Here is a 22,904-nt window from a genome sequence, read left to right as displayed (position 1 = left end):
TCGGCAACCAACATGAACAGACTTACAGCTTGCTAATAGATTGCTTTAGTCTTTTCTAACGCTAAATTTTTGAGATTCAGTCTCTAATAGCAGGAAAACGGCATTTTTCAAGGAAAACTGTTGCTATCTTTTTTAAACAGGGCTCCCACTCAACCGTGAAAATCTTAAAACTATGAAGAAACCATGAATTTCGTCATAAAACCTTAAAAATTTTTCATACTTGATTGTAGAACTACAATTGATACATCTAAAGAAAAAGTCGGTAGGTTGTTCATCTTTCAAAGTCAATTACCTGCAGACACTGTCCACACATTTATCTGAAGGCGTATATTCTCCGCGCAGTTATTGGTCCGTGTCCCATGACAACACATTGACCTTAAGCCTGTGATTGGAACACTGGTAACCAAAATGTTTTTTAACCCTGGCGAAAAACCAGAAATTTCTTCATTCCCTGCCACCCTGCTCACTCCATTTTCCCACTGACAGCCCTTAGCTGGCCCTGAATTATGCTAATGATAGGTGACTTCATAAGAGAGAGCACTTTCATTGCTGCATTCGCATTCATGGCATCTGTCTTGTTTGTTAAATTTTTAGTTAAAGTGCGTCTGGTGATTGTAACATGAACAATATTTCTTCCTAAAATTGCTTAAATTCCTTATCAACAGACTGTGAATTTGACAACATTTAGACCGTGTAAACCAGGAAAAAACCGAGAATTTTATAAATAAATAAATAAATATAAATATCTTTATTGTTCTATGGGTCAAACATGTGACATAGAACATTGTCAGGGAGGACATCAAAACATACATGTTGTCATAAACTATTAGACAAAAATTCATTTACATTGTAATAACCCTTAGGCTGTAGAAATTTTTTAAATTTTGTCTTAAAAACATTAATTAATATTTGAAATATGTTTTATACTCGTAGGCAATTTGTTAAAAATAAGCGAGGCAGAGTGATGTGGACCTCTTTTGGCACATAATTGTTGTAAGATATGTATATTTTCACTCCCACGGGTCAGATAGGCATGAACCGAGGAGTTTGGTAAAAATAAGGTAGGGTTCTTTTTTACAAATAATACACAGTAAAAAATGTACATACTTCCCAGTCAACACAACAATTATGGCCACAGTGTGGCCGAACTGTGGTTTACCTGTGGCAACTATGGCTATGGCTAGCCACAGCTTGCCATACTATGGCCAGACTGTGGTTGCCATGTGGCAAGCCATAGTGTGGCTTGCCAAACACATATGCAACTATGGCCACACTTTGGAAAGCCACAGCTGCCACAGATGATAAAGTTTGTTTACGGTTGCTATAGATGCAGACTTGTTGATGAGTTATCAAAATGAGAGTTGGTTGATTTCATTGATATAAAGAAAGTGTGTTAAAGAAAGAATAATATATATTAAAGGCTTCCACATTATTTATTGATTTAATCTATTTCGGCGTCTTTCCGTGAGTACTGTGATGTTGAAATGTGGGGAAGATTAGATAGACTACCGTAAATGTTGTAATGACTAAATATGTGATTTTACCTGTTACAGATTGGTCCATAAGCCTAGCTAAAATAACTTGAGGTGGATGTGTAACATGTTACTGTCTCAAATCCAAGGCAATATTGTAATACTAGCTTATCTGCTATGTTGTTATGTTTTTTAGTGGCTAACCTAGGCGATCATTAATGGTTATATTTATATGTTATTTATGGTGAATTTACTGCAATAATAAAGTACTTACAAACATCATTTACTTATTAGGAACTTTTATTCGCATTTACCTTTCTGATACTCTATATCGCAAAGTGCTACTTGGGGTATGGGGTGCATAGAGGGCATTTTAACGTATTTATTATTTAAATTGATGGTAAATTAAAATTTTTGGTTCGCATCTAATTTTCCAAAAAATCATTATTTTTGCATTGATGGGCATAGCTAGGATTGAAGGAGGCATAATAGTACTAGTAAAAAGGAATTATTATATGTATAAATATTAATATATTAGTAGTGGAGCATTGTGGCTAGCCAAAATGTGGCCATAGTGTGGCTATCCACACTAAAGCCACACTATGGCTAGCCACACTTTGGCCACAGTGTGGCCGGGGGTCAAAACCATTATGGCGCCATAATGGCAACCCACTATGGCCATAATGCCTTGCCACAGTACGGCCACAGTGTGGCCACATTGTGGCCATAATTGTTGTGTTGACTGGGTTGGTAGTGTCATTATATTATATTTTAGAAATAATGGCTTTCCAGGAGACCTGATGGACACATTTGCCATAACTTTCAAGGCTCTTTTTTGCATAGAGAATGCTCTAGCAGCAGCACTTGTGTTTCCCCATAAAACTACACAATAAGCCAAGTGAGAATGAATTTTGGCATAATATATCAATTTCAGTATTTCTAATGAAGTAGTTGGAGCCAATTTGCGAATCATATATATTCCCGTTGCCATTTTGCTAACTAAATCCTCAATATGATATTGCCAATCAAGGTTTTCAGTTAATTTCAACCCTAAAAATTTTGTAGAGCTAGACTGCTGAATGGCTGTTGATGAATTAGTCTTAAGTAGAGGACTCGTTTCTGGAGGACTAATTTTGTGATGGAAATTTAAAAAACATGTTTTATTTCCATTCAATTTTAAGTTATTACTTTTACACCAGCCAATCATCTGTGCTACTGATGAGCGTGCCATATCAATCACCTCCCCTGTCTTATTACCAAAACTCAGAGTAGTAGCATCATCAGCTTATAAAATGACTTTACTCTGATGCAAATGAGATGGTAGGTCGTTAATAAAAATGATGAATAATAGTGGCCCTAGAATAGATCCTTGGGGCACTCCACAATTTGAAATAAGGACATCTGAGTAGTTCTGATTAACATCACCATTACAATTAGTGTTTAATTGCACTACCTGCTTACGATTAGTTAAATAGGATTTTATCCAAGCTAAAGCATTGCCATTAATTCCGATTTGGACAAGTTTACTGTACAATATGCAATGGTTAACAGTATCAAATGCCTTTGTTAAATCATAAAAAATCCCAATAATTGCTTTCTGGTTGGCAAGACCCAAGATAATGTCATTAACAAGCTGAAAAACAGCAGACATAGTTGACTTGCCTTTAATAAAGCCATGTTGGGAGAGATTCAATAAATTAAATTTACACAGACAATTGTAGACGGTTGTAAAAGAGTTTTTCAAAGATTTTCGAGAAAACAGAAAGTAGTGCTATGGGTCTATAGTTATTTGAGTCACTCAAAGATCCCTTTTTATGAATTGGGCATAACACAGAAAATTTTAAATTTGTCGGAAAATGACCATTGCAGATTGATAAATTGAAGATATCCGATAGAGGGGTAGGAATAATTTTAGCAGCTAGCTTAATAATAGGCATAGGTACCCCATCACTTCCGACAGACCATTTATTAGCGAGAGATTTTATGACATCTTCAACCTCGGCAGGATCTGAGGGAAAAAGAAATATTGAGGCAGAAGTACTCATCGCTTTGATAGTGGATGGAATGCTATCATCATTAACTTGACAGAACTGTTTATTAAAACAATTTGCTATGTTTTTGGGCTTTGAAACAGCCTTTTATAATTTAGCTAGAGTGTGAACTCTGTTAAATCATTTTAAAAATCCTTTCTATTGAAGTGTAAAAGTCTTGATCGTTAAATTTGAGTGAGTTATGATGAAAATAAGATCAGTCTCTACTCTTTTCTACACAAAAACAGTGTAAAGAACAACCTAATTACCACCCTAAATAAAATTATCGTTGTCCTTTTTCAGTTTTCTTTATGCAGGTACCATCAATGAATCATAAAATTTTGGTCAATTTTAAATCCTCTATTTTGAAAAAATTGTATCTAAAAGACAATTTTGTAAAAAATGCTCTTTTTTCCAAAACAAAATCCAAAAATACTGGAGATACGAAAATATGCTACAGTAACGAAGTGTAGCTGCTATAATTTCAAACATTTTTCTTTGCATAAATTTTCTGTGCAGTAAATATTTGGTGAGATATGGCCGTATAAAGTCTCTATTTACAAACGAGCACCATTTCCTTTAAGCCCATTAAACTCAGCCCCTTTCAAAAATAAGGAATAAAAAGGAAGTTAATTTATCTAGACTAGTAACCCTTCAAGAAACCTACAAAATAAATTTTTAATAAACCTCCCATCGTCAATAACAAAGGAGCCATTTTTGAAAAACCAATCAATTTTGTTTTCGAAAAATTCAAAAAGCACAATTCAAAGCATCATAATCTTCATTACGGTAATGACTTTGTGTGTTATGTGTTCAGCTCTGATGTATAAACTCAAATTTACTCCAAAATTAACTCATATACCCATGAGATGTACATATATATTCACACATATATGTGTACACTTGCACAGTGTGCACTAGGGTTATGACTTTTTGTACAAAATTTGATTTCCTGGGCCAGAAAAGGATGAACTTTTGCCCAAGAATAGTGTTAGAAGTTATAGCTTTGTTATATTTTTTTAAAAAGTCACCCCAACAAGAAATTGATAATTAGAATTTCATATGCAAGGTACATCCCTGTTCTTTCTCGAGTCTAGTCAAACGTTACTCAAAGATCTCAATCTGTATGATGGAACCCTATAGAGTAGTCTGGATGTTTGTAAGACTCTCTGAAGTCTTCTGTGATAGTATTGAACTTTATATTACTTAACAGGAGTGTCCAAAAAGCTCTAGAAAATTCTCCAATTTTTAAGTATATAAAACTGCATAAGTTTGTGCTCTACTTACTAATTCTTATTCTTAATTTTTTATTAATCTGTTCCAAGTCTCCAACTGCAATTTTTAATCATAATACTGTGGCTGACTAATTAATGAGGTATCTATCCTTGGGTGATTCAGGAAAAGAAAAGAATTTCACAAAACCCTGCCATCTTTTAGTTAGTATAATGAAATCAGCCTCCAAAAATGTTCAAGAATCAAACTGATGGATTTAGGATTAACTTTATGAAATCTTTCCATTATGAAAATTAAAAGAATAAATATTGTTAAGTTCACTTAATATATTAGAAGAACATATTTGAGTACTCTCACCAAAGAGCACTCCTTCTCCCTATCACTTACCTCCCACCCCATTCTTTTCCGACAGATATAGATGTCCTTACTGTCGCACCGGATTTGATATTTACGGAGATGCAGACCTGAAGATGTAACGATGTTACGAATATATTTTTTAAATATGTGAAATAGTGAACCTTACAAAGTTAATTCTTTTAATTTACGTTTAAAGATTAATTTATTCACAAGCAATTTTATCATGCAGGATCTATTAAAAATTGTTCACTGTTAGCACTATTCCTTTTCCCTTCCTCCTCTTTCCCTTTTGAATCAGCATTCTCCCATCTATATCTGTATCCTTCCTCAGATCTTGTATGCTATAAATTTGCTGTAACAGATGATTTCACCTGTCTGAGAATAAAAATCCTTCTGGTTTCAGGTGGGAGTCACATATCCTCCGGTAACCTTGCTGCTAGATTTGTCCGATATGAACTCATTGCCAAAATTTACTGAGGATGCTCTAGCGATCCATGGGCAGGTTGATATTCTAATCAACAATGCGGGTATTGGCCATCGGTAAGCTAAGTTCACATACAAATAAGCTGTTATTAATAAATAAAATACATTGTTAGAGATTCATATTACAGAAAATGCTCACGTAACACAAAGTTAAGATCCTTGAAATAACCGTGTTGTGTTAAAGACTGTTTCATTTATCAATCTGTTAAACACTTGCCTCTTTTCTATGTGAAATTCTGCAAATGTTAATTGAATCTCTATGAGAAATAATTTTGCACTTGCACATGTTAATATGAGAAGTGCACCAGTCCACTGTTATTTCTGCTACTGATATCTACAGTGAAAGCCCTAGTATTAGAAGCAATGGCTTTGAATTGAATTCCCAAATAGGATTCCTGAATCCCTGAGGATGAGTTCCTCATTGAAATGCGGGAAGGAGATGTGAAGGACCTTACCTGGTGTGAGACCTGAGAAATCTTTACTGCAAATAATATACAGCAAACTCCTGATTATAATAAATAATTTTATTACTCCACACACAAATTACATGACAATAGCAAAATTGAGTAATTTTGGGCTAACGATGGGATAAGGCGGCATGAATAATCGGAAAACACGAACAATCCAAACTTTTACTTAAATTTCATGTAATTTTTTCAATTAACGTAAATCAAATAAAGAATTATTGTTTACGCATATTGTCTGTTATTTTGGATAGCTTTCTTTTCCCAAACGCGATCTTTTTAGCGGCAATAACGTGATTGTACTTTTATTCCCACTGCTCCACATAATACCTGGTTTCTGAAAACAATGTATCCGTGGCTGTGAGATCACTGATTCTGAAAAGAGATTGGCGCAATGATTACATCTGCCGACTATCTAAGCAGGGCAAGCACCTGGCTGCTTGCGAGTGACTCGTGCAATCTATATTCCCTTCTTGTCTGCTTCTACTTCCTTCACTGCCACTACTCCTGGTTGACTGACTGTGGCGTAAACATGTCTGAGTGCAACAAATCTCCAGTTCCCTGGGAATGTATTCAACCGTGTGCAGGGTGTTTTGCAAAGCCACTTGCTTCTCTCCCAGATTGCTTTCTACTTCTTCAATTTTTTTTCAATCAATCTTTTAAAGTTCTCATTTGCTTCTCTAGAAGGGCCATGATCTGAAGACAAATTAATAAAAATGAAACTTACTTCACTAAAATCATACTAAGAAGACTCACTATACCATTTTTCTGAACTGACGGCAGCTGGGTGGAAAATAGAAACTAGCCAATGAGAAGCGCTGCCCCTTCCACCTCTCCATTCCCCTCCATCCCCTTCCCCTTCCCTCTGCTCCCTTCCATCCGGCTGACCGGCGTTGCCAGCCTTGGGAATAACGGTACTTTCGTGGGCGGCAGAACGAGCGCTGTGTGATCTCCAAAGATTCGGCTTGGCAACACTGCTATCTGGAGAGCGATGTGCACTGCACGGAGTTTGGAGAGAGACTGCGGGCTCTTCCACACTTTCTCCTGTCGATCTTCTGTGATTGGCTAGAAGAGTGGGTGGGTTTCGAGCATGCTCAAGGTCAGCCGCCGTCAGTTCAGAAAAATGGTATACTTGAAGTTTATCCACACTCAAAAGTATAGAAACTTATATGTATAGGGAAAGTTCGGAACCGACGCTATTGAGTTCGCGGAGCCAACTGCTGAGGGTCAAGCATGACTATGCGTGTCACATTATTTATGATATCCAATTGTTTGTTATGCTCTCTTGCCTCCAATAAGATTTAGAGGAAAATTACTCTGCTCCGCACTCAGTTTCACAATGTCTCTCTCACAGAAAATTTGATTTAATGCAAGCTACTTTATATAACCTGTTAGAATTGCAATATTCATTTCTCCGATAAACTCGAGTCACAGGTGAAATGGCGTGTTTGGCTGAGTCGATCAAAATTTTAATATAATTATCAAAAGGAGAGTGCATCAAGGTCAAGGGAAATGAAGAGTTTTGTGAGGGAATTTAAATTCTTGAATCTTGTTACAACCCTGTGTGAGTGTGGCCGTGTTTATGTTTTACTTATATTGGTGGTCCTGGCTTTCAATTTCTTGCTATCAGTTTTACTGTATGTATTAGTTTGTAAAGTCTGATGAGCTAAAATAGTGAGCTTGACCTTATGTCCCCAACCTATGAATGTGGATGAAACTTGTTTCAAATCCTGGTAATCACACTGGGAGAGAAACCAAATAGAAGCTCTCAGCTTATCAATTTTGATTCTAGGTAATTATGGAATTCTTGGTGTTGAAGCAATAGATATAACAGCCCCTACTCTAAAATTTTGGCTGATGACCAAGGAGATCCTTTCCTTGTGGAGGGAGTTAGTGTAATTGAAGAGGTTAGAGATCAGGGTGAGGTGAGTAGTATTTGGGGATAACTGAAGAAGTTTGATTTTCTCTTACTTAAAAATGGTCAGAGTGTCACTAAAGGAACATTCAGAAAAGATTGCAGCAGGCATAGGACCTCCAATAATAGCCATATAGGCATGTGGGCTGCCGTTGTTGGCCTATACTAAATTACTCATTAAAAAATTAAATTATTAAATAATTTTGCTGGTATAATACTGAATTACTGTTACTTCTTAATGAGGGACATAAAATTTTTAATTCAATATTTTGCATTAATAAATAATAAATTGAATCCTTCTTTTATAATTTTTACTCGTAATATTTTATAAGATTTTAAGGGTTACTAGTTCAATATTTTTAGGTGACATGTAGCCTTGAAAACTCCAAAAAAAAAAAAGAAAATTATTTTTTAAATACAGCAAACTCCCGATTATCCAGGCTAATGATTGGGAGAGGCAGCACGGATAATTGGAAAACACTGCTAATCCAAACTTTCACTTCAATTTCTTGAAATGTTCTTAATTTGCATAAATCAATAAATTTAATATTTATCTCTATAGTCACAGGCTCAACTTTGTGGAAGTCCATTTCAATGAATAAAAACGAACAAACTTGAATTGATACAAAGTTTGTTCGTTTTTATTCATTGAAATTTAATATTATTCATGCATATGGTCTGTTATTTTAGATTGCTTCACGTACTCTTGAGAGCTTCTTCACCCAACCGCAATCTTTTTGTAGCGGCAATAACTTAATTCTACTTGTATTCCTACTGCACCATATAAGACCTGGTTTCCGAAAATCATGCATCCATGGCTGTGTGATAATGGATTCAGAAAAATAGTTTGCATGAATGCTTAACACGTTGCGTACTGATGGCGAGAATTCTCGTCATTTTTTGCACGAACATTCCTGACGGATGATGAAGATTCTCGTCATACAGGTGCGTCAACCTAAACAATTTTAAAGCGTACAATACGTATTCGTGAGGTTGTTTTCAGTTGTTGTTCATTATTCATAATGAATTGATGCATCATAACATTTGATTGGGTAAAGTTATATTCTAAACATTAGCATACCCCGGTACGCAACGTGTTAAAACCACTGCGTGACATCGGAAAGTATACTGTCAAGCACTGCACAACGGAGTCGTGTCTCCTACAAGTTGCGCTGGATGGAACTGCTGCAGGGTGTGGATCCGTGATCGCACACTCAGACTCTTGGAAATGGTATCACCTAGCTCCCATGAATGCTATTGACAGGCGATCACGTAAAAATGCCCGAGTGAGATGAAATCTTCTGTTCTCTTGGGATGTATTCAACCGCATGCGAGACCACTGCAATAATTGTGCGTTTGCGATTTGAAACATTAATTAATGATTGTAGATAATATTTTTCTTAATTTGTGATTTGTTAACCGTTGAAGAATTTTCTGTAACTAACCCTTTTGCTGCGGCCCACCCTCCGGAAACCTACCCATAACATGCAGTGTAAATGCTGAGCTCATGGCAGGGTGTATTTAAAGGTACGTTCACAGTAGCCTGCCGTGCAAACGCATTAAGTACATTCTCAGTAGCAAAAGTGATAATCAAGAATCCAGGCTTTTTATTACGTATATGAAGGCTCATTGCTTCTTAACAAATACTTCCCTGATAAAAGTAATCCGCATTTCTGGTGCCATCACAAACCATCCCAGGAAAACAGATTTTCTCAAGAAGAGATCTGCTCTAAATGAAACTATTGGTGACAAAACCAGGCTACAGAATAATTTTCTGTGAGTGTGCGGGGCATCCTTAACATCCTTGTGAAACAAATCCAAGCAAACCAATTTCTTCCTTTAGTCGAAACAATGACCCAAGTACATGCCATGAATTTTGCTATTTTTGGCTCCAGGATATATATCTGAGGCACTTGAATAGCTGAAAATAAGGTTTAGTATTTTATTTTCCGTCCTGAATGCGAAGGAAAAATTTGTTTTGACATTTTGTAGGGGAAATCGATTTTTTCATGCTTTGAATAATATTCAGTGGAAATTTATATCTATATTACTCCCTTCCACCTCTACAGGGTAATTTTAAGTGCAGGGGAAAAAATTATATTTAATGATGTACCTACATATGTACTCTCGTTTTTTACTGGAATGAGGACTGCTTTTAATAATCACAAAAAAGAAAAACCATATTAGAAAAAATTGAAAATATCTTTTTTTTTAGTGAATCGAATTTCCTTCTATTTTGTTAGTGAAAAAAAAAACAAAACAAAGGTAACCCTTAATCGTAGAACCATCAATTATGAAATACAGCAGCAAAAAAAAGAAATAATTAGGGGTAAATATGACCCCCACCACTTTTAACCAAATAAAGTATGTTGTTCTAGGGTTAAGTACTACAGAGAATAAATGTCTTAATGTAATAGCATTTTTTAATTTATTGTGGTCACTTTTCAGTGGGGATGCAGTCTCTACTTCAATGGATGTGCATGCAAAGCTGATGATAGTCAATTACCTCGGTCAAGTAGCACTTACCAAAGGTAATGAATCATTTTTTTAATCGTTTCTTGGCTTTCCATTGTTCACCTCTATTGTTAAGTCTTACTTTGAATTTATCATGAATCACTATTTTCTCTACCTGGCACATGTCCAAATTACAGCTGTGCATCATAATTTCCTGTATCATGAGATTCAACATAACCACCCTGCCAGCCTTAATTAGCTAGAATTCTTTGACCTGTTCAAGTGTCTGTTAATCAGATTTAAGAAAAATTTTTTTCTAATGTTGCATGACATCTATGTTCATGCAGTTGGTCCTCAACTTCGTCTTAGGAACTTTCTGAGATACGATCATGAAAAAATTGAAGCATGCTGGAAATTCTTAATTTATTGCCTTTGGAGTTGTCCGGCGTGAAGCAGTGTGCCATTGAGGAACTTTCACTTTGGGCGCAGTCTAAACTAAGTATCAATAAATCTGTTTTGAAGTCGGAAACTTTCAGCATTTCGCACGCTTTTCCTTCCTGTGGGCAGCAAAATTTTTTCGACTCCATCTGCATCATACACTTGGCAAGATCAGTTCGTCCTGAGTTTACGCCAAATGCTAATGCAGTGTTGCATTCTGTGGGATAACTACACTTTTCGTTGGCTTGCTTAGGTTTTTCAACTTACGAACAAGGTCTTGGAACGCGTCTAGTGCATCTTGTTCATATGTCGAGGACTTACTGTAATTGCAAAACCTTTTTGATTACAAGTGTGCTAGTTAAAATGAAAATTTATCTTCATAGCTCTGGTAGTTATCATTCTATGAAGAGAAATTATAATTTTGTGTTTTATCTTCCTATAGAAAGATATTTTTCTTGGCAAGATTAACTTGTTAAAGTTAAAAATGGCAACTCTTACATTTTAACCCATTTCTGCCCAAGCACAGAATTAATTGTTTTTTTAAAACTTTTTTCACGCAAATGTTGTCATTTCGTTGTAATCTATACGAATATGATGTTTTTTTGTTCATAAGTCAAGTAATTTAGTAGAAAAAAATGTTGCGTTTTCGCAACGTTGGGCGTTAGTGGGGTTGCCTAGGCCAACATTGAAATCAAACCCAAGGGTCAAGAACAAAACGCTTATAACATATTAAGATCACAAATGAATGAATGATATTGAAAATAAAATAAATATACATATAATACTCATTTGTTTATAAATTACAATCACATAACATTTTGTCATGGAATATTCTGAAACACGTTGAGTGCAAAGGGACATTACATTTCACACATATGAATACAGTTTGCGATTTGCAATGCCTACATCTTCTTCTGCTCTTTTTTTCCAAGCGTTTGATTAAATGTCCCACTTTGTCCTTTCTAACACTGTCTGGAAGGCCCCCTTTAGGTGGGCGACCCAGTCCTTGATTATTCGTCACGTCAGGATCTTGCACTTCTTCTTGATTTCTGTTGCCCACTTGGTTTGGTATGGTTTCTTCCATAACTCCCGATTGAAGCAACGATAAAACTATGCAACTCTTGAAGTCCAGTTGCGAAGCTCTATCACCGCTGGCCAATTGGAAAAACTTCCAGGCATTGACAGCCGCCATATCTAGAGAATTTATAAATAATGGCCACCACCATTTCTTTCCCCTCGTTCTTATTCTGTAGTTCGCTACACCATTGTCATGGAGACCAACTCCTCCCATACCCTGGTTATACTCGTGAATTAAATTTGGTTGAGGGATGAAAACGGCCTTCCTTGCCGTACGATCCCATCGTTTGGCTTGGTTCAATGGAACCAAAAATCCACAGTTAGAAGCGACTGTAACCACAGCGTTATCAAACCAACGAACCACAAATATTTGGTTTTTTCGGTCAAAGGCTGAGAAGTAATAACCATTTTTCCTTTTTTTGGAAATTTCTTTAGAAGCGGACAAAGGACATTTAGCAATTCTACTTTCTCGATCAGTTCCTGTACCAAAATATCCCCTCTCACCTAATATGCACAAGAGGCTGTGGCTTGTAAAGAAATTGTCAAAAAACAACTTATGCTCTCCAGGAAACTGAACGACTGAGAGTAAATCAAGTGCAACTTTTCCTCCCAACCCCCTAGGTCTTCTCCATTGTTTATATTGGTTTTGTATTTGTCACCAGACCCAGCATATGGTTTGAAGTGGAATACGTAACCTTGAGCTGATGCTAGGCACCAAACCTTCAAACCAAATCTAACGGGTTTCCCCTTTATATACATTTCCTGGAATGCCGTCCAAAGTAAGGCACCATCTATTCATCAATGGAAAGTTCATGTGAAAATATCCCAAATTTGGCAAATCTCTCATTAATTTTATCGAAAAATGGCCTAAGCTTAGCAAATTTATCGTTTACCCCGAGATGACTATTGTCCGCAAGGTGCAACCACCTTTTTATTTCCTCAAATCTTTTTCTAGACATAACATTTCTAACCAATGGGCATTCATAATCTGAACGTTTCATCCAGTAAGAACGCATGTTAGGTCGTGTAATATATCCTGTCAGAAATAAAATTCCAAAGAACTTTATGATTTCCGATCTTGATATGGTAAAACTATGTTCGTTCTTTGATCTCGCGTATGTGATTGAAAAGTCTAATATCATTTCCAACAAATCGGTATCCAAAAACAATTGAAATATTTCAAATGGCGTGATATTACCGAAAGAGTTTTTCAAACACTCTTGTAAGATGTGCTCTGTGTTTTGAGGTTTCGTCTGATAGATGGGAGAAGAATTTTTTACCCATTTTATTTCCTCCGTGTTTTTTCTGCGCTTTTTCCCTTTTTTCGTGTTCAGTAGAGGCTGAGTTGGTTCTTCCATTCCGGGAATGGTTTTTGAAGTATGAATTTCCAGCTTACCTACGATGTCTCTCGGTGTTGTCTGGTCGGTGTCGTTCAAAAGCATGACATCGTCGTTGATGTCTTCCTCGTCGGACAAAGGATCAGCCTCTGGAGGTAGGACCACAACGTCAGTTGGAGATTCATCGTTCGCCTTGTCAATTTCGTCAGTTGCCTCAATTTCCTCTAAAACTGACACGATTTCTTCCACAGTAGTGAATGTCTTAGAAAAACTCATCTGTAGAAAAGTAACAGGAATCAGAGTATGTCAACCGAAAGGCTGGTCTGTGACAAGTGAATACTTCAAATATACTTTAAATAACGCAAATGCTAAAATAGGAAAAACAATCATAATAATCCAAGAAAATCAACTTATGTATGTACCTTGAACACACTCGGAAAGTTATTATGTTCACAGGAGGTATCGATATGCAACCCGGGAATAAGATAAGGGAAAATGCAAGGATAAAACACGAGGATAACCAATGCCAAATAACTGGAAAATGGTAACACATACGCAGGCAAACTCTAGAGAGAGACTAAAAGCCAAGCGCGGCAGAAAGAAACAGATGGTGTCTCGCTCGAAGTTCCTCACGCAGATAAGCTTGTAGAACAATGTAGCAGTCCTTCTGCCCAACGTTGCAAAAACGCAACATTATTTTCAACTATGAAAATTGATACTTTGTAACTAATTTTATCATCGAAAATTATTCTCATGATCATTTACAAAGATTAAACTGTTATTATCAAAGCAGTGAATAGAAACAATGTTGGATAGGGCTTAGAAATTTTTTTTTTTATTTTCGTCTCAAAAAAAGTGCTCGGAGTAGCCATATTTGAAAAATCATAACAAAAAATAAAAAAAACTTAGAACCACAAATGACCAATTATTACGTAAAGTAAGTGTAAAACTACATAGAAAAAAATATTGAGCTGCCTAAAAAAATTTAAGATTCTAACTGTTCTCCATCAAAATTAATGTTGCGTTTTCGCAACGTTGGGCAGAAATGGGTTAAGTTACTTTTTGTTTTAATTTTCTTAAGTCAGATGCCTTCAAGGATTAGTCTCTAAATCTTCATTCTGTACTCTATGCCAGTATTTTGGATTATTTAAGGCAGATAGATTATTTGATGAAATAAAGAAACTTCAAAATCCCAGCTTATGTATTTTTCATGCTGTGGCTAAATCCTTGTAGGCGGATGTTCACCCAAAATGAAGAAATAAAATTGATTTCTAGTTACGATCAGTCTATGCATTATTTTAATTATTAAACTTTAATATTTATTCTGAAAAACAACGTTTAATGTTAGGTCTGAGGTTTCCATATCAAGTAGCTGGCCTAATTTTTGGCTTGAAGGTACCTTCAAGACAGGATGATAAATTTTGTCTTAAAATGACGACTATGCAGTAGCAATTCAGAAGCAGAATAGAGCAAGCATAAATTAAATGGTTAATTTTTTTACATGATTGATTTTAATTATTAATTTTTAAAATCATTAATCCTTAGTATGATGGGATTATATTACTGTCCTGAAATAACTAGTTCTCCAATATACCAGTGAAAATGAAGCCTGCTACCCAGCATAACTGAGAAAAATTATTTAGCTTATCCAATGGGGAATACTTCATACCAGTTGCAGTTCCTCAGGTGAAGTGAGAGAAGCCCCTATAGTTTGAAAGATTATATGAGAATATGAGCTACCATATAATTTTGGAGTATTCATAAATGTACTTAAACATTCTAACGTACAATGTTCATCATTTAGCTTTGCAGAAACTGGTAGCTTTCAACTCATTTGGGATGCTAACTAGTCTGTCAATCAGCAACTTCAGAGTTGCCTGGGATGTGAAGGTCCCAGATCAGCTGATTTCCTTGCAAATAAGGCAAAAGTAGGAACATTGGGCTGAGAAGCATTGTGCCTTGTTAAGGCATCTGCCTCTTAAGTGTCATACTTTTAATAGCACTTCCCCTGCAAAGTGAACTGCTGTGTAATTTCATGATATTTTCCTATGACTGCCTGTGCTCTGAAAGCTTATCTACATACGTCCTTCTGTTTGCTATGTACATATGTATATATTTGTGCATATTTTTGGCACATTACCCATGGCCTCTTGTCATGTTTTAGTTAATTGGAAATTTCACTTACTGAATGGAATGCCAAATCTACGACGTACCTCATTCATAGTGTTCATTATGTGTTTAAAAAAAATGTTATCATTCGAAATGGATCACGGGCTACCTACTCCTTGTGCACACTGCCCCAGGCACGGGTTAAAGTACTCAGCTTTACTTTCAGCATCATGTACAATTTTTGATTTTTCTTCAGATATGTCTTTAAAGCATTTAAATAAATCTCAGATCTTAATTAATTGACAGATGCACTTTTTAATGGTAGCTTTATCATATTTTATGTGAAAAGTCTTGTAAAATTGATGCCATGCATTTTGTAATATAAGGGCATCCTAAATCAGTACATATATGTCACTGAAATTTAGTTTAAATAAATACAGAGAATCAAATGAAATGCTGATGGCATTTTTCAGCTCATAAAAATGTTCCAAGATGAGCTGTAAACAAAATAATAATCACCTTGTGTATGTTATTCTCGGCCTTAATTTACAAGTTAATCTTTTGCTACTTATTGTGTATGTGCTAATGATATACATAAGTGGTTTATGTTCACACAGGTAAATTTTTTTCAGCCATTGTTTAAATCCTAGTGTCTGGGCCAAGACTCTACAATTGTCTTGATTATAGACCTAATCTTAAGAGATTACTCAATATTGGTGGTATGACATGAGGAAATCATCATGCAATTATAAGGGAATTAATATTACTTTATTATTTGGCACAATATCCCAGAGACCAGTCAAGTTATGTCCACAACAATGGAGATCTCGAACAACTCAAATCAAGCTGAGACTCGGCTTTCAAGCATATCAATCTCGACATTAAGCGGGAGTCAAGCAGTAATTTTTTCTCACACTAATCTTGAAAAGTCTGGACAGCCCTTCTCTTAAGTAAAAGCTCTGTGATCTATTCAGTACACCACTGACTCGAGTAGAGTTTAAATGCTTGGAATATAGCCAATTCAATGTGGTTGTAAACTTAACCCTCTTAGTGCTATCATTCTTCCTGTGGTACTGGTGAGAAATGGGGAGGGTATTTTCATAAAATTTAGCAACTAGGAAAAGAAATAATAATAAAAGCTATTTTTATTGCGTATGCATGTGCAGTTTTTTAAATTGTTGTGGTTAAACTGGTTAATATTGACAAAATATTTTTTCATTTACTGAAATAAGTTATAGCATTATAATAAGTTATAGAAAATTAAATAATGAACTATGTAAGAGCCAATATATCGGACCCCCGAACTTCTCACCCGAGTGGCAAAAGCCGATATATCAGCCCGCTGCTCTAGAAGGGTTAAGGATTTATCACACACAGCCGTGTCACTAATGTATTATGATTTTTTATACGATCATTATTGGTGTCTTTAACTTCTCTCATCTGTTTCTTTTTTTTACTCTCCAGCTTTGGTTCCTGCAATGCTTGAAAAACATTCAGGGCACATTGTTGCCATCAGCAGTGTCCAAGGGAGATTTGCTTTACCATACAGGTGAGTGACTCACCTTTTATCCATGCTTTTAAACACTCGAACCCGGGACACATGGATCAAAAGACACTGGTGGGTTGCCTCTAACCGCAAGGCCACCGCAGTAGTTGAGAGGGACTGAATATCTCTCGAACCCAGGCCTATGTGGAAAAACCCGTGACTTAAACTGTTAAGTGTTTGATAAGTGAGATTATGTGTACTGTATTCGTGATTCTTTGTGGCTGGCAAAATTAACACCATACATCTGTTGAAGTTGTTATTTCTGTCATCACCAGTAAAATGGGTGACCCTCATTTACTTTCAAGTTAACTAGTTTCACACCACTCTGAAGAGATACACCTCGTAATATCGAGCTGACGTGAGCGGTAGAGACTCCATGGCCTTATTCTATTAATATTTTATTTACTTTTTAACTGTAAACCTGTTGATGGTATGCTGTAAATCACTCATCATTATGAGATTCTTACTAAATGCACTAATTCTTGCTTGCTGTACTTATGAGTAAATAGGCTTTCACTATAGACTTATATGTATAATCAAATGGTATCAAATGCATTCTCCAGACATCAACTTCTGAGTGAGGAAAGAAAAAAATGAGGAACTACCCATTGTGGGCATGTTTTATTTGTACTGAAAATTAATTAAAGGCTGCTCATGAACTTGATGACAGAGTGTAATGGTCATATGCAAGAGTAATAAGAACTCTCATGAGTCTGTGAATGAGTTCAATATCAATGCAGACATTTTAATAAAATTTTGTTACTTTTTAGACCCACTACTTGTTTACATATGCTTAAGTAATAGGCAAATTGTAATTGGCAAAAAACGTATTTTCATCACTCACATGCACCATTGCCTCCCTCTTTTGCACTTGTTAACTTTGTAGTACAGCTCACTTTTGTACCCATTTCAATTCGAGCCTTTGGCTTCAAAGTTTGCAGAGGTTTGTGTTGTTTACCACAACTTCCTCAATTTTAGAACAATGTTCCCGGCATATCATTAAGGTTTTAAAGTATACCAGGACTAGCCGCGGTGATAACTTTACGGGAGTCACCTGCAATGCACAATCGTGCGTAAGTTCCACAGAGAAAAAATCATTCGCTTTGACCGGGATTCGAACCCGGATCCCCCGATTTCCGGTCGAGTGTTTTAGCCAGTTAAGCTACCGAGGCGTCATTCTTCCCTGTGGATATTTTCGGACAGTACTGGACAAGATGTTAGTTATCACCGCGGCTAGTCCCGGTATACTTTAAAACTAGTCTAGAGTGAACACCTCTTTGTGTTCTATGTCCGGGCCTGCTCTCCGGCTGTGGCGCTGTTCGCACGATTTGGACTGCTTGTGGCATCATATGCTCAGCAGTCCAGCAACATCTTGTCCGGTAGTGTCTGAAAATATCCACAGGGAAGAATGATGCCTCGGTAGCTTAACTGGCTAAAGCACTCGACCGGAAATCGGGGGATCCGGGTTCGAATCCCGGTCAAGGCGAATGATTTCTTCTCTGTGGAACTTTCGCAATATCATTAAGGATTTATCTGATGTCCATGTGTCAAAATTTCTACTAATTAGAGATCAAACTTTGGTATAATCAAGTGAGTATGTAATTTTTGGTGTAAGCATCACAGCTGCATTTCCTTTTCCTTCCTTAGATCTGCTTATTCTGCCTCCAAGCATGCACTGCAAGCATTTTGTGATTCTCTGAGGGCAGAAGTTGCTGACAGTGGTATTAGTGTTACTGTTGTTTCTCCTGGATACATAAAGACATCACTCTCATTGAATGCCTTAACTCCTAGTGGAACAGCTCATGGAGGTGAGTCAGTCGTAATGAATACAACATTTGAATTTAATATGCAAAAGACCATAGGATGCCATCTATTGTTATCCTGTAGTTCTGCTCTGTTGCTTAATGCACTCACGTGACAACAAAAGCAGGGTTCCCACTCAACCGTGAAAACCTTAAAACCGTGAATAAGCCGTGAATTTCGTCTACCATGAAAAAACCTGGAAATAGCCGTGAATTTCGCCATAAAACCTGAGAAATCTCTCAAAACTTGATTGTAGAACTACGATAGACGGAATTAAAGAAAAATCGATTTTTCGATCATGTTTCAAGGTCGAGTCACGTGCAGATACTGTCCACGCATTTACCTGCACACCGTGTATTCGAAAGCGCAACTATTAATTGGTCCGTGTGCCATGACAGCACATTGACCTCAAGCCTGCGATTGGAAGACGTTAACCCTGGCAAAAAATCAAGCACTTCTTAATTTCCCTGCCACCCTGCTCTCTCCATTTTCCCACTCACACCCTTTAGCCGGATATGAATTTTGCTAACTATAGGTGACGTCATAAGAGATAGCACTGTCATCGATGCGTTTGCATTTAAGGCATCTGTTGTGTTTGTTAAATTTGTAGTTAACGTTCGGCCGATGATTGCAACATGATAAATATTTCTGCCTAATATTCCTTATCTAAAAACCGTGAATTTGATGACAATTAGACCGTGAAAACCTGGAAAAAAACCGTGAATTTTATAATGTAGTTAGAATGGGAACCCTGAAAAGTAACTAAGAGGCATATTCATGAAGTAAGTCTGGTCACAGGAAAAAATATACTCTTATTAAACACATTTTATTGGCACTTTTAGTTAGATACAAACCTACTTTCACTTCTCTACACAATCACCATTGACTTCTAAACATTTTAGTACTGCTGCACCAAATTTTTCATCACATTCAGTGTGGAGCACGTCAATTGACGTGGCCCTGTCCAAGCCGAGATACGGAGCATGTCAATTGACGTGCTCTGCAGGTTGGGCCAGGAGCCCTTTCTCCACCTCCGTACGTGACTAGTATCGACTTCCGAGTCTTCCGATCGTTTGTATGACCTTCAGCAAGCTTCCCCCTTTTAAACCGTGTGCGCCGTTTGTAAAAAGCAGTATTTGAACAGAAGTTATGGTGCAGAAACCTCCTACTATTTTACTTTCTTATTTTATCGGCTGATTCGGAAGACTTTCATGAAAATCGGGCTCACATTGAATGTGTTAACCCCTTTGCATAGAAGCTCGCCGCCTGAGAGTTGAACCATTTGACAACACTGTTCTTGAGTTCCTTTTCGGTTTCGAAACTTCCACCGAGCCACTGTTTCAATGGAAAAAGAGGAAGTAGTTAGCTAGTTGCAAGGTCAGGACTGTACGGTGGGTGGTGAAAGAGTTCCCAATGACAATCCTTTTGCATCCAAGAATTGTACGACAGAAGGCACTTCACAGTTGGAGGGGATGAAGATTGTCGCGGACATTGTTGTTTGCATGCACAGACAAGCGAACGACTTCTGAAACAAAAAAAATGCTGCTATAGTTTCTGAATAAATCAGTAGATGGTGCTGCAGGAGTAAAACTGTGTCGTGAAGCACCGATATTTAAATATAAGCAAACGGCCCTTACATATTGAATATGCCTTGTATATTACTCCAACTTCAAATTATATTTTAATCAAGTATTAAGTTCTAGAATAGTGTATTAAATTATGGAAAAATTGTAGCGCATTACTCATTATTGATCCACCCAAAGATTTGCATGTATGAGTTTTTTTTTTAATATTTCAAATTCATTAATGAAGTATGTAGTCATTTTTTATTTGCTGAATAACCTTGGCCTTGTGTGCTTTTTTGTTTCAGTTATGGATGAGACAACTGCAGCCGGCATGTCACCAGAGAAACTGGCTGATATGGTTGTTAATGAAGTCGCCAAAGGTCAGAGTGGAGAGCTAATTGTCTCAGGCACGTTGCCCCATCTTGCCATTCTTTTGCGTACACTCATGCCCTCTGTTTATTTCTGGATCATGAATAATAGAGCCCGGAGACTTAAAAAGGAATACATTAAACTGTCTGTTAATCACGAAACCACTGAAAAAGGAAAAGATTCCTTAAATGTCAGTATTACTAATTAAACTTGGGGTTTTGTGATGCACAGAAATGTATACATGTCCATGATGCAAGCATATAGCAAATGTTTACTGATATGCAAGCATATATTTCCTGGAATGATGTGATAAAAGGTATTCATTTCATCTGTTTTTATACTCATTATGGTTTAATTTATACTCTTGAGGGAAGTACTATTTATAAATATTTATTAATTGTGGAATGTATAAAAACTGTTTGCATGTGAAACTAGTCGGTGAATCAAATAGTCTATTGAGCCATGTCTGAACTGCTATTGCTGACTTATGCGAGTCTGTTATTGATCAGGTATGTCAGGGTAGGGAGAGTTGTGGATTGAGTCTGATAAAATGCTTAACTAAGCCATGTAGCCCTTTGCATTTTTGGTGGAACAATATCTGTAAATTTATTTTTCCAAATAAAATATAAAATATTCTATGTTAATACCTATCTTCTTTTTTGTGAAAGTTACAGTGAAGTGAATGCTTATTACACATGTGAATGGCCATTACATATGTTCTTGTAGGTGTATTCCCTGTTCAAAATCTTCATCCTGCATCTTACTCGATTGAAAAAAAACCAGCTAATGTTAAAAGCTGCGTTCATTTTCTGTTTTTGTGTTGTTTCTTTTACAAATTTTGCAATGTATCTATTAAAAATCCTGACAGCCAACTTTGGCTGGGATTGCAATAACCCACTGCCTCCTAGAAACTTCTCTGTCCCTTGCATTTATGAAGTTTGAGAAATTTTGACAAAATTTTGGCTGCTTCAAAATTTTCAATTTTTCCTTATTAGTTGTTCTGAGTTGCCTCAAGTTGTGTAAATATGAAGTAAAATCCTGCATAATAGAGACATGTTTTGCTCACATCAATAACCAATTTTATATTTTCTGCGAAAACTGTGATAGCAATGTTGTGTAGAATATTTTAATGTTAAATTTAATCTTTATTTTGCATTTGGGACACAATGCACCTATTCTAAAACTGACTGGAAAAAATATAGCCATAAGCCAAGTATTGAGAGTAAGGGAACCAGTTAACCCTTTCACGCCGGGCTCCTTCACGGGAATTTGGTTTTTGCTGTACGAAGGCTTTGAGAATTTCTTTTTCGCCCTGTATGGTGTTGTTTCTCGGCAAGGAATTGTCCAGGTAGTCGCTTCCTCCACATAATGACCTTGCCTAGTGGGGTGCCGGACCCTTTCCTCGGCAACTGGGCAAATATAATCCTCGACCCTTTTCAAAGGCAGCCCATCTCAGCATACTTTTGCGGTCACTTTATAGTTACTAGTGCGATTTTAATTTTTTTAAATTGTTGCTATTACAGCAAATGTCAGTTCATCAATGTATACCTTTCATTTTGCAATGCCTCTAGAACTTTTAAACGAAGTTCTACGGTTATTTTTAGGGTTTTCAGCAAAAGGGCATTATATCTACTAGGTGATGATGAACTCCGTTTACATGAACGCTAGAGTTCAGTTTAAAATTTGGAACCGATCAGCAGAACATCCAGAGTAATTCTTCGCACTGATTTTCAATAAATGCAACATGTACGTTTTTAGTTATTCTAACTTATAAACAAATAAGTGACCATGATCACCTTCCTTGAGTGGGACATTAAATGCCGCGATGGGGCGAGATAATCCCCACACGGACAATAAGAAAGGGTAAGACCTCTCGTGCCTAGGGACCCTAATGGCGCTTGGGACCCACTTGGCATGCTTGACCACAAAGTTGTGAAAACACTGCATTCGGCCTTTAGCTTCGGAAAATTCAAGCCATGAAAACATGGCCTTAAGACCTTTAGCGTCGGAAAATTGAAGCCATGGAAACACGGCCTTCGTAGGGAAAGGGTTAAAGATTGATGCAATTCAACTAAATTTCATGAGAATGTAAGAGAATTTTTACAATAGTACATGTATTTAAGAAAGAAATAAGTGGTAAAAATGATATTTTTAGTTTTTTTACATTTGCTTGAGTTACTGAAGGCATTTCCAAAGAAAAAATATGGGAAATATGTTGAGTTTTTCCCTCCTAAAACTACTAAGCCATATAG

The 22,904-nt window shown here is 36.6% G+C and overlaps 1 protein-coding gene across 2 annotated transcripts in view; it reads left to right on the top strand.

Moving 5' to 3' along the window:
* LOC124165362 (dehydrogenase/reductase SDR family protein 7-like) overlaps positions 1-21,290 on the top strand; it is a 34,649-nt gene extending 13,359 nt beyond the window's left edge. For both annotated transcript variants that reach the window (XM_046542738.1, XM_046542739.1), the window contains 5 exons: positions 5,496-5,632; positions 10,403-10,485; positions 16,834-16,918; positions 18,563-18,723; positions 20,589-21,290. In XM_046542738.1, the coding sequence (XP_046398694.1) occupies positions 5,496-5,632; positions 10,403-10,485; positions 16,834-16,918; positions 18,563-18,723; positions 20,589-20,860 (738 nt within the window). In that variant the 3' untranslated portion in view covers positions 20,861-21,290. The remainder of the gene's footprint in view (positions 1-5,495; positions 5,633-10,402; positions 10,486-16,833; positions 16,919-18,562; positions 18,724-20,588) is intronic.
* Positions 21,291-22,904: the final 1,614 nt, after the last annotated feature.

Source organism: Ischnura elegans, chromosome 9 (genome assembly GCF_921293095.1).
Source record: "Ischnura elegans chromosome 9, ioIscEleg1.1, whole genome shotgun sequence".
NCBI lineage: Eukaryota > Metazoa > Arthropoda > Insecta > Odonata > Coenagrionidae > Ischnura > Ischnura elegans.
The sequence above is the reverse complement of the archived record's forward strand: the minus strand, read 5'-3'. Positions and strand labels throughout refer to the sequence as shown.